Source organism: Rhopalosiphum padi, chromosome 4, assembly GCF_020882245.1.
Source record: "Rhopalosiphum padi isolate XX-2018 chromosome 4, ASM2088224v1, whole genome shotgun sequence".
NCBI lineage: Eukaryota > Metazoa > Arthropoda > Insecta > Hemiptera > Aphididae > Rhopalosiphum > Rhopalosiphum padi.
The window spans coordinates 24,529,338-24,543,929 of record NC_083600.1 but is presented as its reverse complement, the minus strand read 5'-3'; the positions used below and the strand labels follow the sequence as shown (position 1 = coordinate 24,543,929).

At 25.0% G+C, this 14,592-nt stretch overlaps 2 protein-coding genes across 5 annotated transcripts; one reads left to right on the top strand and one right to left on the bottom strand.

Moving 5' to 3' along the window:
- Positions 1-289: 289 nt before the first annotated feature.
- Positions 290-6,301, bottom strand: LOC132930980 (uncharacterized). 4 transcript variants are annotated; one of them, XM_060997127.1, is made up of 4 exons: positions 6,165-6,301; positions 6,035-6,102; positions 3,771-5,037; positions 290-2,802 (listed from the first exon to the last, which is right to left on the bottom strand). In XM_060997127.1, exons 3-4 carry the CDS (start codon positions 5,009-5,011, stop codon positions 1,500-1,502), a joined length of 2,544 nt encoding a protein of 847 aa, XP_060853110.1. In that variant the 5' UTR covers positions 5,012-5,037; positions 6,035-6,102; positions 6,165-6,301; the 3' UTR covers positions 290-1,499. The 4 variants fall into 4 exon arrangements, with proteins under 4 accessions (XP_060853110.1, XP_060853107.1, XP_060853109.1 ...); XM_060997124.1 differs by having other exon boundaries at positions 6,039-6,102; XM_060997126.1 differs by having other exon boundaries at positions 6,035-6,120; positions 6,165-6,290.
- Positions 6,302-8,080: 1,779 nt separating this feature from the next.
- LOC132930405 (BTB/POZ domain-containing protein KCTD5-like) lies at positions 8,081-12,515 on the top strand. Its single transcript, XM_060996265.1, has 5 exons — positions 8,081-8,422; positions 9,013-9,121; positions 9,776-9,966; positions 10,411-10,533; positions 11,184-12,515. The coding sequence occupies exons 1-5, from the start codon at positions 8,225-8,227 to the stop codon at positions 11,211-11,213; spliced, it is 651 nt and encodes a 216-aa protein (XP_060852248.1). The 5' UTR covers positions 8,081-8,224; the 3' UTR covers positions 11,214-12,515.
- The last annotated feature ends 2,077 nt before the right edge of the window (positions 12,516-14,592 follow it).

Sequence of the window (14,592 nt, the reverse complement as noted above, 5' to 3'; positions counted from 1 at the left end):
ATAGATGGTTTTCTATTTTTCTAAGTAGGTTTAGTAACTGCTACGAACTCTATTAAAAGCTATAGTGCTGAAAATTTCAGTCTATATTTTACAATATAATTAAATAATTAAAAACTGAACCTGAGTGGTTTGGCCTCCTGAAATACCAACTAAATCCAATTTGGTCAAACATGCTATCTGAAATCACTCTCAAAACTGAAGATTAAAGCATTTTCTTTTAATATGAAAAATGTCTTCAGATACAAAAATTGCAAAGAAACACACATTGTAAAACCAATCAATTTGATGATTTGTTCAGAATCCAATTATTTATTTATTTAGGTATTTATTATAACAATACGGGCTGATCCTAATTATACATGATATGATAATACTAATTAAAATTTTTACAATGAATAACAACAATGACAATTCTAATTATACTTAAATAAAAAACATGATGAATAACACAATAAAAGATACAACAAATACTTAAAAAATGATGGATCACTATTTACCATAGCATCATTCTAAGGATTGGCTGATTCAACATAATTGGTGTTCCATTTTGGAATAAAAAATGGATAAATTTGACCGACAGAAGAGCAAGGGACTTTAAAGTTTACCATGGAAAGTATAACAGGAGAATCAATACAGCCATCTATTAGTAGGCGGAGAAATTTCAGGTTAGCAACTTCAATCAACTAAGGATGATAAACCAAGCTTATTTCAAATTGGGTTATAATCATGAGGTGGATGGTGGGATGGTCGATACTTAAAATAAATGCTGCATATTTTAGGAATTTATGTTGTACTCTTTCAAAGATAAGATAAGATTTTAGTCCATACTCTTTACAATACTAGAAAAGGCATTTTTGATTGCATTTGATTAGAAGGGCCACAAAATATTTTTTGTTGATAAAAAATAATTTACTAGTAAAAAAAAGTTGGTAAAATTTACAGCACATATCTCTAATATTTATTGCCTAGTTAATTACAAAATAAGAAAATAATATAAAAATATACAATTAATAATTACACTTTTTGAAATTCACAATTCTATAGATTTAATTATTCAAATTGAATGATCACTTATCATTATGTTATTTTATGAGGATTATAATATTTATATGAATTATCAAAAATAATCTTAACAGGTCGATTTTAAATTTACATAGGTATAATATATTAATCATAAATGAATAATTTTAATTCAATACATTTATACATTTTACTTATTGTTGTGTACATATCAAGTTAAATATACTTAAAGTAATACAAATTTCAGTCTTTAAAATCAATTCATTGAGATCATAATTCATAATATTATTACCACTAATTATCAGTAAAAATTGTATGTTTTTAACAAATTAAACTGTTATAAAAACAAATAGTTTAATATTATTAATTATATAAACATTTTTATATTTTACACACTTTTGATGCCCATTTTACAAAAATATATGTTTATATACTTGTATCACTAATATTATCTCTAATAAAATCTGAGAACATAATTTTTATAAAATATTTTTTAAATTGAAATTATATTTTTTATTTTTAGAGTATGTATTTCTAGAAATTTCAGAATAATTTGAAGATGGTTCTATTTTTATTTCTTCTTTATTAACTTCGTCAGTATTTACGATTATATTTATGTTTGGTGTATTGTATGGTACCAAACTAGAAAATAATACTGGTAACCTTAACATGGCGACAAGGCGTTTATGTAATTTTATTGATTCTTTGTCATCCCAATCAAAATGCATACTTGAATCTTTACAGTGATCGATTTTCATACTAGAAGTTAAAGAATTCATATATGTATACAACATTTTAAATGTCTCATGATTTGGTGGTACAGAACCAATGGACTGTAGAGGTAATAGCGAATCTTTCTTTTTTTTAATAGAACTATTTGTATTAATACCTTCTTTTGGTTGCTTATTTGGAAAATTCCTCATTCTAATGTCTAATAAACCTTCTATTTCACTTAGATCAGAATTGATAATATCACTTGTTCTTAAAACATTGTGAACTCCTTCGTGGGTCATTAGTGGGTCATACAAATCATGCTTAACATTACTGGTATCTAATGGCATTGTATTAATGGGACACTCTTCTGATATATAAGTCATCATACTCATAAGTCCATCATCAATCAAATCATCTTTATGGGCAAACGTTTTAGGTACAACCAACTTAGCTCCCAAGTAATCAAGTACATGTCTGTAGAGATCACATTTACTAGACAGATTGCAATTGTTAATAACAAACTTATTTTCTAAGTATGCTTTCTTCAACTTGCGATCAGCATTTGTTTCCAATGGTAAATTAGATGTTTTAAGCAATTTGCGATTCTGTTTAAATTTTTCCTGTAAATCTCCATTTAATTCATCTTCTGGAAAAAAGGATATTTTGGATCTATATGATCGGATTGGTCGTGGAATGTCTTCAACAGTCAATTTTGGGTTAAGTTTTAATTTTTTTTCAATTAATTTGAATCTATGACGACATTGTTCTGCATTACGCCCAGGTACCTGTTGAGATAATTGTGTCCAACTAAATTCATTAGGTGCACAGGAATTTACAGCAATTATTAACATTTTATCTTCTTCAATTGTCCAACCACCTCTATAAATGTCTTCATCATATAATACAATTCTACGATAAGCATTACGAACTTGTGCAGGTGTTCGATTAGTTAGATTCATTGATACTATTGATGGGGGTAAATTTTTGATTTTAGCTTCTTTAATAATAAATTTTTCATTCTCAGTCAGAAACCCTTTCTTAATGCCTGGTTTCAAACTTTGCATCCATCTGTTAAAACAAAATCAAATTAAAAATCAGTATGTTATACACAAAAGCTTTTACATATCTATAGAATCTATAAAATTATAATATTTAATAAATAATAAATACATATTTATAATATCTATAAATATGTTTTTATTATCTAATTTCTCTGAAAAAATAATAAACAATATTTTTATTTAATATTATATAATATGCTAATGGGCCAATAAACCACAAATATTTGTATTCAATAGGGAACATAAAACTAAGAAAGTCAAGTTAGTTTTATTGATCTAAACAAATGCACAATAAAAATAAAAATTAAGTCAGTAGAAACTATCATAAAATGTATAATCAAATACCAACCAATTTTTAATTTTGTTTTAAAAATTCTATAATAATTTAATAAAAACTGAATTTATAGTTAATGGTAATAAGTATAATAGAATAAAATTGTTCTCAATAATAAGTATTTGATTTTCAATCTCTGTTAAAATGTTAAACAAAATGTTTTTAAAATGTATTGCTTTGAAATCATGTCCAGCTTAATTAAGAGGACATAGTACCCACATGTGTTGTCTCCGTCTTACACACGTATAACATAGCAAATTGTCCTTCAAGTTTAAATATTGTGCTGTTAATTTTGATATTTAAGTGAACTGACCTATTATGAAATTTAAAGGTAAGATTATTATCCAGGGTCCCACATAGCCTTTTATTGTTATTATTATTCTTAAGTAAGTTATGATTTTTTTGAAATTGCAGCACAATATTGAAACTTGAACGAAAATTTGCTATGTTGTATGTGTGTAAGACGGAGACAACAAATGCGGGTACTACATCCTCTTAATTAGTAAGAAGAAATATATTTACAGATATTATAACTAAATTTAAATATACAATAGTCTAAACAAGGATTAATTTATTTTATTTTATGGTGAAATAATTTAATGAATAATAAATGCATAAATAAAGTAGAAAAATTAACACACCTGATATAGATTTGATCAACAGTTCTCTTATTATCTTGCATAGCAAAATACACTCTTTGCCAATTGATGATATTATCCACGGAGTTTTCTTTAATTATATCTATAAGTTTCAGATCTTCTTGCTTTGACCATTTACCTTTTGTATGTAACATTTTCTTATATTTTTGATAATGAACAAAACATTGTAACTCATTGCGGTTCGTAGCTAATTCATCAGCTATTTTTTGCCAATTTTTTTCCTCATTTTTTGCAGCAATTTCAATTAAACTGTCATCCTCACTTTTAGTCCATCTAGCTCTAGATATATGAGGTTTTAAAATTAAATTCCAAAACCTTTGACATTGTAAATCCGGTTTATCAATTTCTTTTGCAATATGTAACCAATCATACTTTGCATCTGAGTCCATAAACTGAAGCACTAATTGCTTAAATGGTGTTGTAGATATAATATCTAATTCTTTTTCTAGATCTAACATTTCAATTTCAATTTTATGTTTCATAATTGGATCAACTTGTTTGTGTCGATCTATACCAAGACGCAAGTGCTGTTCAAGCATAGGAATTTTTAGTTTGTTCAATACTTCAGCATGTATTGCTTTTTCTAATTTATTTTTAAACTCTTGATTCCATTGATTTTTTTCAACACATTCTTCTAATATAAAACGTCCATTGTAAGATAATATTAATCTTTCAGTTTCATATAACTCCATAAGATGAGGATTCCGTGGACAATTCAATAAACCAATTTTAAAAAAGTTTGCTAGGTGTGCTTTCATTTTCATATGTTTCATTGTAACTTTAGATATATTTTTTTTTTCAAACTTTATACAACTAAGAGCCTTGGTTACATTTCTATTTGAAACTTCAATATTTTTATTAATTTCAATAATCATTTCTTCTAAATAAACTATATTACGGCCCAAAATATCAATAAATTTGTTACATTGTTCTAATAACTCTGTAAAAGGATAATTACTTTGTACAATATCTTGATTAAAGTCTATGCAATTAATTTCTTCAAAAAAATCTTGAATATTAGGATTTGTTTCAATTTGTTCAATTTTAAAACTGTCATTTTTATTCAAACTTTTAACTATACTTGTTGGAGTTTTTAAATCTTCATTAGCATCATCATTGTTGAACTCATTTTCCAACCATGTAAAGTCATAATTAGATTCATCAGTTTCTATATTTATAAACTCTTTTGATGGTCCAGGAATTGGGTTGCCGCATGCGTCCATATTTGTTTGTTTATCGAAAATTTAATCTATAAATAAAAAAGTAAATATTAAATTAATATAAATTTTTATTTTTATTAGCTTTTAGCATATGACTATTACAGCTTACCAATTAAAATATATTTATACTTTAATACTAGCAAATTTTTTAATACTTTGTAAGTGGTTTGTATATTTTTCATACAGTTGTCTCTATGTTTTAATTATTTTACACTTATCAAATATAATTTAAATGTCAATTATATTTATTATAGTACATCCTAAGAAGGCAATAAAATATAAGCAGTCATTTTTTGTATGACATAGACCACAAAATCTTTAACCTTGCCCTGTGTAAAGAGTACAATATACTATACATGATAAAATAATAAAAAATACAAGTAATCAAATATTTGAAATTTTTATGAAAAAAAAAAGAAAAATTCTTAGTTAAATTCAGTTTTTTCGACAGCTATTAAGAATGAAGACAACTTAATTAATACCAATGTTTATATTGTTTAAAATATTTAAATATAATAAAACTATTTTCCTACAATAGAATAATCAATACATTATGTTTAATAATATATAATAATATACTATATCCCATATAGAGAAATTTGATTTTTAAAATAGTAAATAGTTTTTAAATGCTTATTATTAATATATAAATATATTTGAAATTTTTTAGTACATTTTTATTTAAAATAATTATTCAATACCACTTCAAAAAAAGATAGGTTCAATTCTTAATAGTGTTTTAATTATAATTAGTTTATTGGAATAATAACACACAAGTACAAAATGGTAATATATTATTCATTATGTTCAGAACAAATTACAACGTCAAGTAATTTGGTACAACGAGTGTGATAGTGATCTTAAACAGACTTTATTTGTTTATTAATTTACGGAATAAAAATTCCTTATTTAGTACAGCACACAACAATAATACAGTAATTTAACATAATTAACATATACAAGGGGCGATGGTCCAAAAATACAGAAAAATTATGTAACAATCATAAAAATTAATGTAATATTTACCTACCTATATCCCGAAAATCCTGTAGCACATGTAGAGTATTGAGATTAAATCATTATCAATATGCAATCTGTAAAAAAATACGGAACTACATTTTTTTAAATTCAAGTACTTAAAACATTTAATGCTTACTTTTCTGTGTTAATAAAATCACATTATATGATAATTAAATGATTTCTATTTTTCGAAGATGACGCTCGGACAATTATTTTTGCAAATTACAATAATTTTAATGAAAATTTAAAATATAGATAAACACATGAGTAACAAATTCTCATAGAATAATGATTACAAGCCTAAGATACCAAAAGTATAGTTGAAAAGCGCCATCTATTAGTAATTTGGTAAACGTCATGCTAAAAACATTAATTAATCGAATAAATGAGAAACGCGAACTATTTTTTTTAATAAAGAGTTTGATACTCAAATGTCTCAAATAATGATGGATCATCTTCACAGAAAAAATGAAATTTCATTTTTTTTTGTACCATCTTAATCCAATGACAAATTTATTTCCATGAGGAAAACGCCATGATATAGATCATAAAGTTTAATAATTATATTAAACTATTATAATTAATATTAAATCAGCCTTGGAAACGACTAACTTACCACTGTGGCACTGCTAACAGGCCAACAGCTATACATTATTTTGAGTATACTTGTATACTATTTATATACTTTTAATATAAAGCAAAAATATATGTAATTATTAATATAAAAGACTACTTCTATATTTATAATATGTGAATTTTAATTTTTAACGGAGCAAGACGTGTACGTGTTACAGCTTTTAAGGCAGGTAGAAATCAATATATTATTATTTATTCGTTACATGAGAACTATAAATAAAATAATAAACTTTTTTTATTAATCAAGATACTTTTTAAAGAGTTAACGCATACATGATTTTTGGCTGTTATGAGGACGTTATATCCACATGGCCACATGTGTTGTCTGTTTTACTGACGTATATCATAGCAAATATGCGTTCAACCGATTACATTTTGTGATGTTACCTAGCTTTAATGAATATTTTAAAGTTGTAATATTTTACATAGCTTTAACTCAATTTAAAATAATAATATCAATAAAAGCATATGACATTTTCTAGATAATATTCTTACCTTTAAATTTGATGATAGGTAAATTTACTCCAATATTAAAGCTAACGTCACAAAATGTGTTTTGCTGAACGTAAATTTGCTATGATCTACATTAGTAAGACAGAGACTACACATGCTGGTACAACGTCCTCTTCTATAGATATTAGATTTTTAGATTTTTGATTATTATCTTTGTCATTTATTTTATTTGTATTGTGTTATTATTATTATTATTATTATATAATACAATTATTATTATTTATTATTTATTTTTTATTTATTTGAAAAATTTACAATCTGTATTAGATAACACAATAAGTAAAAAAGATGACTGACATAACATATACGTAATAAAAAACAACGCATGAAGCACATGATGAGGGAAATCATCCAGTTATGGTACACTCTGGATTATTTATTATTACTGAGCATTTATTGTCATTTAAGGTAATATTTTATATTTATGATAAAAGGGTCAACAATTTTAATATTTATAGTAGAATAAGATTTTGCTAATGTAGTAATGTACCTTATTTGCCATTTGTCTATTTAGCAACTGATGTAATCTTTATTTAAAAAAACAAGTTTACTCTTTCGATGAAATTTTTGCCTATGCGTATTAGGAACGCAGACGACTCATTTTGTTTCAATAATAAATTTAATTTAATATTAAATTAATCAATTAGTGTAAAGTTGTTTTTCAAATACTATATTCAATTATTAACATCAGTCATAACCACTTGAGTAGTTGTGTCACTAAAACAGCGATAGATTTTATCTACATCATTATTATGAGTATTTTATTAATATTTTATTAAAATTTTTAAATTTAAAAAGTTTAATAAGTTATAACCACATTGGTTACAATATATAACCGCATTCGAAATATTTTATTGTTAATTGTTATCTAGTGGTTTTCACTTATCAGTATTCAGTTTTCATCTTCTTTTTGATAAAATGTTAGTGAGCTTAATAGTTGAAATTGTTAATTATTTTATTTATTACTGTTAACGCTAATTTCAGTTTGAATTCTCGCTTGTTATTCTTCATTATAAAAGTTTTATTTTGTCCTCTTGTACTCGAAAGATGAGTGTTATTGAAGGCGTTGATAAAGGAAAAGGGTCACGAATGCAATTGAACAAATCGTTGAGCAATACTGCTCAGTGGGTCAAATTGAATGTGGGAGGCACTTGTTTTATGACTACAAAGACTACGTTGTGCCGAGATCCCAATTCATTCCTGTGCAGACTGTGTTCAGAAGAATCTGATCTCATTTCCGACATGGTCAGTTGGCAATAAAATAAATATATTCAATAATGTGTGTTTATCCATAAAACTCACTAATGCCTGATGTTATTGAAATCCTTTATCAAATGAGAAAAATCATATTGTATAACTGTAATAGTCTTGTACTTACACTATCCACTAATAGATTGTAAGTCTGTTAATTCCTGTTTTTCGTTGACAGACAACTGTATGTCCATAAGCATGGTCTATTTTACTTATTATAACAATTCATAACTCTTTATACTTTAAAAAAACCTTCTGCCCCATTGATTTATTTACAATTATTAAAAAAATGATTCCAGTATGATATGAACTTATTATGTATTAAAATTGTAATTTGTATAAAAGTTGCTGTAACTGTTTTAAATGTTATTTATACATAGTACTAGTAAACTAATCTTATGTGTGATCCTAGTTATTCCTCCCTTATGAAACAAATTATCAGCCCTTCAAAGCAAAATGTATCCATGCCACTAATCATAATGTTATATTATTAATAATTTTAATCATAGAAATTTAAATTAATAATTTAGTTCTCAAATAAATCATAGTACTTTTTGTTAATTAAAAAAAAATTCTTGATTTAGGATGAAACTGGTGCGTATATGATTGATCGTGATCCAACATATTTTAGTCCCATTTTAAATTACCTACGTCATGGGAAATTGGTTTTGAATAAGAATCTTGCGGAAGAAGGTAATTTTGTATTTATTAAAAATCTAGCATAATTTCAGTGTAATGCAATGTTAATAAACTTATTATCTTAATTGTCTCCCAATAATAATATGAAACTCAATTATCAAACATTTTGTTTTGCTTTTATCCATAATAAAAAAACACATACAGGGTGATTCAAAATGTATATTACAGCCATTTTATCATATAAATATTCATAATAGAGAAAAATATTTACTTTTTTATTTAAAAATATCTCAAATGATTTTTAAATTTTTTATAATTTTTTTTTAGGGGGGGGGGGGGGGTTCAACTTAAGAAACTCTTTTGGAAACTTTTTTTTTTTGTTATCCTAATGAAATTTTTTTCAGAATAATTTGATACATAGAAATCGAAATTCAAACGAGTCATTTATGAGCTTTAATTTTTAAATGTTTTAAGTTTATAGGAGCAAAGTGAACCAATATGAGGAGTATTATTTTTATAAACAAATATATATATATTAAAAATCATTTAAAAATAATGTTTGTATTTAAACTATCTCTCTATTATGAATATTTTATTGTACATATGATAAAATGGCTGTAGCATAAATGTTAATCACTGTATATATTGAGAGTCTACCATTAGACAATAATTTCACTGTTTACTTAATATTCAATATTATATTTTTAGGTGTGTTGGAAGAAGCCGAATTCTATAATATTACCGAATTAATAAATATAGTAAAAGAAAGGATATTACAAAGAGATAAGAAACTTTGTTCTGAACAAGTGAAAAAACATACTTATAGAGTGTTACAGTGTCATGAAGATGAACTTACGTGGATGATTTCAACAATGTCAGACGAATGGAAATTTGAACAAGTAATACATAATCAAATCTAGTACCATCTACTATGATCAATTTGCCACAAGCAACAACTCTCAGTAATAATCAAAGGCTCTATAAGAAATTTCTTCCCTAAATTATTTGTACGCAGTGGTGTAGAACTCAGACTTTTTTTGTGAAGAGTTTGGGAACAGAACATAGTTGGTTAGGACTAAGTAATAACAATAACTATTAAGTATCAACAGTTCTAATAAATGACTTAGATAAAAAGAAAATTACAATGGTGATGAATAACCCCTAAAATCCCTTACCACTGTACACTCGTCTTGAATAATCAAGCTGAATAACGATCATAGGTATAATCTATCAATACCTACTCTATACTGCAGAACTATATCTACTTGGTTACCTTTTTATTATTTACAAAGAATAAATAATAGTTTGTGTTACATTTTAATGTCTATATTATTTTTATTTAGCTGGTAAACATAGGTTCCAAGTACAATTATGGAAATTATGACCAAGCAGAATTTCTATGTGTTGTATCTCGAGAGGAGGGTGTTGCTGACTCTCCAAAAACTGAATCCACCGATAAAGCAAAGGTAATTTATTACAATTTTAACATTTTTATTTTTGGTAACATAGTTTGTATTTTCTGCATTTGATTTTTTATTTCTTTATATATTTTTGGTGTCACATTTTTATATAAAATATTAATGAGTTTGTGATCATAATCTATCAAACTTAAACCATTTGCAAAATGTTCTATTGCTTTGGTACAATTTTTATGCAACATATATTCTTCACCTTTTTGAATCTGTAATACATAAATATTTAAGAGTTGTATTATTTCATTTTATGGTTATTAGTTCTCTCATATACTTCTTGAATCACAAATTTTTTTATGTGTTTCATTTTATTAGATTTAGGAAATGCCAACAATCGATATCTTAATTCTTCTGTTTCTTTGAGTTTGATTTCAGTTTGTTTTTTTTTCTACTTTATACTTATAACATTGATCTAATCTTCTTTTTTTATCAGAACGATATAAAATAATTCCTAAAACTGTTACACTTATTATAATATATAAATTTCCACACGCTGAAAACATGTTTAAGACTTAAATAAGATATTGATATAAAACAATTTATAAAAAATAATTTATTTGGTACAATAATTAAATTTGGTTGTCATAGAATTTTATAAAATTATTTTATTATAAATTTAGCCAAATCATGACACTTTTTTTCAGGAATTGCAACAACGAGCTTCGCGTATGTGATATATGCAGTCAACTAAATCTGTAATCATGGGAGCATGTACATTCTTTAAGACAATATATTATGTAACCAAAGATCTTTGCAGCAAATCTGTTGTCCGATTTACAGCTGGACGTCATAATGCTAGATCCTAGCCTCATAGTTTCTTTATTATTATGCATTAATTTTGTAATATGTATAATATTAAGGAAATCTATATAATCATGCACAAACACAAATACACGTAAATAAAAATAAAAGTACTTAAGTTCCAAATTTGAATATTCACATATTTTCTAATAATTTTTATCACTACATCTTCCAAACCTTATATTTTATATGGAATTAATATGTAATATACTCTTTATACTTTTATGTTATGACCAATTTTATAAATTAAATTGACAAAATCATAATGATATTATAATAGTAGCTTCTGAATTTGCATATACATTTTATAATCTCATTTTTCAGATTTAAAATAAACCAAGTCAAATTTTTTCTCTTTTTATTTTAATTAAATATATGTTTGATTTAGAATAAATATTAATAAATTATTATTTTGTAAAATATCACTTGAGAGCATATTGAATTGGATAAACTGACCAACTATTTCAGGCAATATACCAACAAAGATCAACTATATCATAACACAGTTATTTACTATTCCTGATTCCTTCCTTTAATGGAAATTTGCTCTTAATAGAACTGAGTCTGTAAAAAAATTTAGAATTAATGTTAAGTAAGGTGCTTTTAAATTGAATAAAAAGCCATTTTATTAACTGTATTTTACTTATTATTATTGCATTATTCTATTGCAATTCATTTTTACCATACTTTTTAAGATTTTTTAAAAATATTTTCATTCATTTTTATGTCATGGACCACTGGATTAGTGTTGTATTTGTGTTTAGATTTTAATGTTTCTTATTTAAATATTGTATCCAAAGTTTTGGATAAGTGTAATTGAATTATCTTTAAGAGTATTTTATATTATTACTCAATGATTTATTTAATTTAGAAACTAAATACTACAATAATTAATAGTACTAATAAATAATAATACCATAAATATTAATGGAAATTGTTTATACTTTATATAATTTGTTTTTTTTTTTTTATATATATAATCTTTTATAGTATACATTTAATACAATTTCATTCATTCATAAAATATATGGATTTGTTAAAGTGTAGTTGTATTAGAATAAGTTATTGTTATACATTTTTGTCACCGGATTGTACTATCGTCCTTTTATGCGCGATCATGTGTTCATATAAAGTATATTGAAAAAAATAAAAATAATCGATTTGTTAAAAGACTAGTCCAGTATTTTTTTATTCGCTATTTTAATTAAAAATTTGAATTATACTTGAATTCTATGTTTAGTAATAGACTAAAAATTAATGTACTATTATGTTAATTGCATGTTAAAAATAACTATTAAAATGTGATAATTTGTGTTAAAAATTTTAGTATTTGAATGAAGCAAAAAAAGAATTAGTTTTCAATAGTATAAAAAAAAATTAGTGGGGCCACAATCAATAAATTTATTCCCATTAAATTTTTTTTAACATAAGTTTAACATCTTAATATAAATAATGCTAATAGGTAATAATTATTCTTTATTATCAGCCAAGTTGATTTAATAAAAATAATAAATGTTTAATTCAAATATTAATATTATTAAAGTACTATGTTGATTGCTAAACCCAAAGTGGCAGTATCTTATACCTTCATTATAGTACCCATTTACAATATTTTTTCTCTATTTACCTTAGAGAAATGTATGGTATTTGTCTTCAAAAAACTCATTATGAATTCATGAAATGTAGTTAGTGATATATAAACTGACAGACAGTCTTATCTCAGAATCGTTTTTCAAGTTAATATCAATGTATTCAAACTTAAGTAACTTAACCTAACCATCCATAGAGTTACCCACTCGTCATATACTGTACATCAGAGCAGTATCCACTAACAGTAATCCATCATTTTTACTTTCAAAATATGTTATTTAATGTAACATTGTAACTACTAAATGTTTAAATTGTTTTGAAAAATTGTGATTTTTTAAATCAGTTTTTAATGTTTTTATTTTTATTTTATTTAGTTGTCTATCATTACATTTTGAAACATTGAAGCAACAAAAATGCTTTAATCTTCAACTTTGAAGGTAGTTCTTAGTAGAGACTTGAATTTTAAAAAAGACTTGAAAAAAGTTTGAAAATTTAAAATAAATTATAAACTTTTGATTGATACATACTATACAGCAGACCTATGCTTACTTTTTTACTTATTTTAATTTTTGAATCATAACAAAAAAACAAAATTGATTTTGTTAAAAACTAGTTTTTGTTTGTTTTGATTATTTTAAATGGCGCTAGGCCGCTAGGTAATGTCTATAAATCCCTAAAATAAAATACCAAAGTATCTATAGCAAATCAAATTTTCAACCATAACACACGCTTAATATTAAAGATTGCCTAATAGTTACTGCTCCGAAACTCAAAAGGTGATGACAGACAAAAAAATAATTATACGTCGTTGTGATTTACAATGCAATGATTTGTAGGTACTTTCATTGCTCTGCTCATAATCTAAATTATTATTAATTAACAATAATACTCGTAAGTGAATAACAATACCTAATAGATATTATGTAGGTAGGTACTATATTTGATTTTGATGAATATATCTATAAATATATAATATCTGTATATGCATATTAGGTCCTACACATTCGACTTGATTTTTAATAATTTCAATGAAATCTATAGAATTGTTTTTACGAGTATATACGTTGACGTTGAACATAATAATATTATGTTTACTAAAATGCAACACGTTATTATATAATCCGTATGATGACCGTTTACATATATTTAATATTTATTTTAATATAAACAATCAATCCGTGTAATTTATTATTTATAAATATAAAATAATAAAATATTGTATATTTGTTTATAAGTATACAATTTTACAACAATCTCTATTGTGCGTGCAGCGTGCTTAATCGCTACTATTCAACGACAATATATTTTTGTTTTCATAACTGTTGCTTCAAAACGACAAATAAATAAATATAACCTACTTCAAAAATGACACGATCATTGTCTATCGCATCAAACCTCCGTTTATTTCTAAATAATACGTTATTATTATTTCCGTTTTACATGGATAGTAGGTACATACACATTAATAATGCACGCGCGATGTAAACCCGTTCGCGTGTTCACCTTAAATTATGGGGTGCCGCGTTTGCGACTTTTTTAAATTTTAATTATATAATAAATTTAACTACTCCTTTCCAACTATATACTATAGTATATTATTATGACTGACGTTTAAACGGTGGTCAATGCGCCTGTGGCCCTCGTGCTATATTATGGGTACGC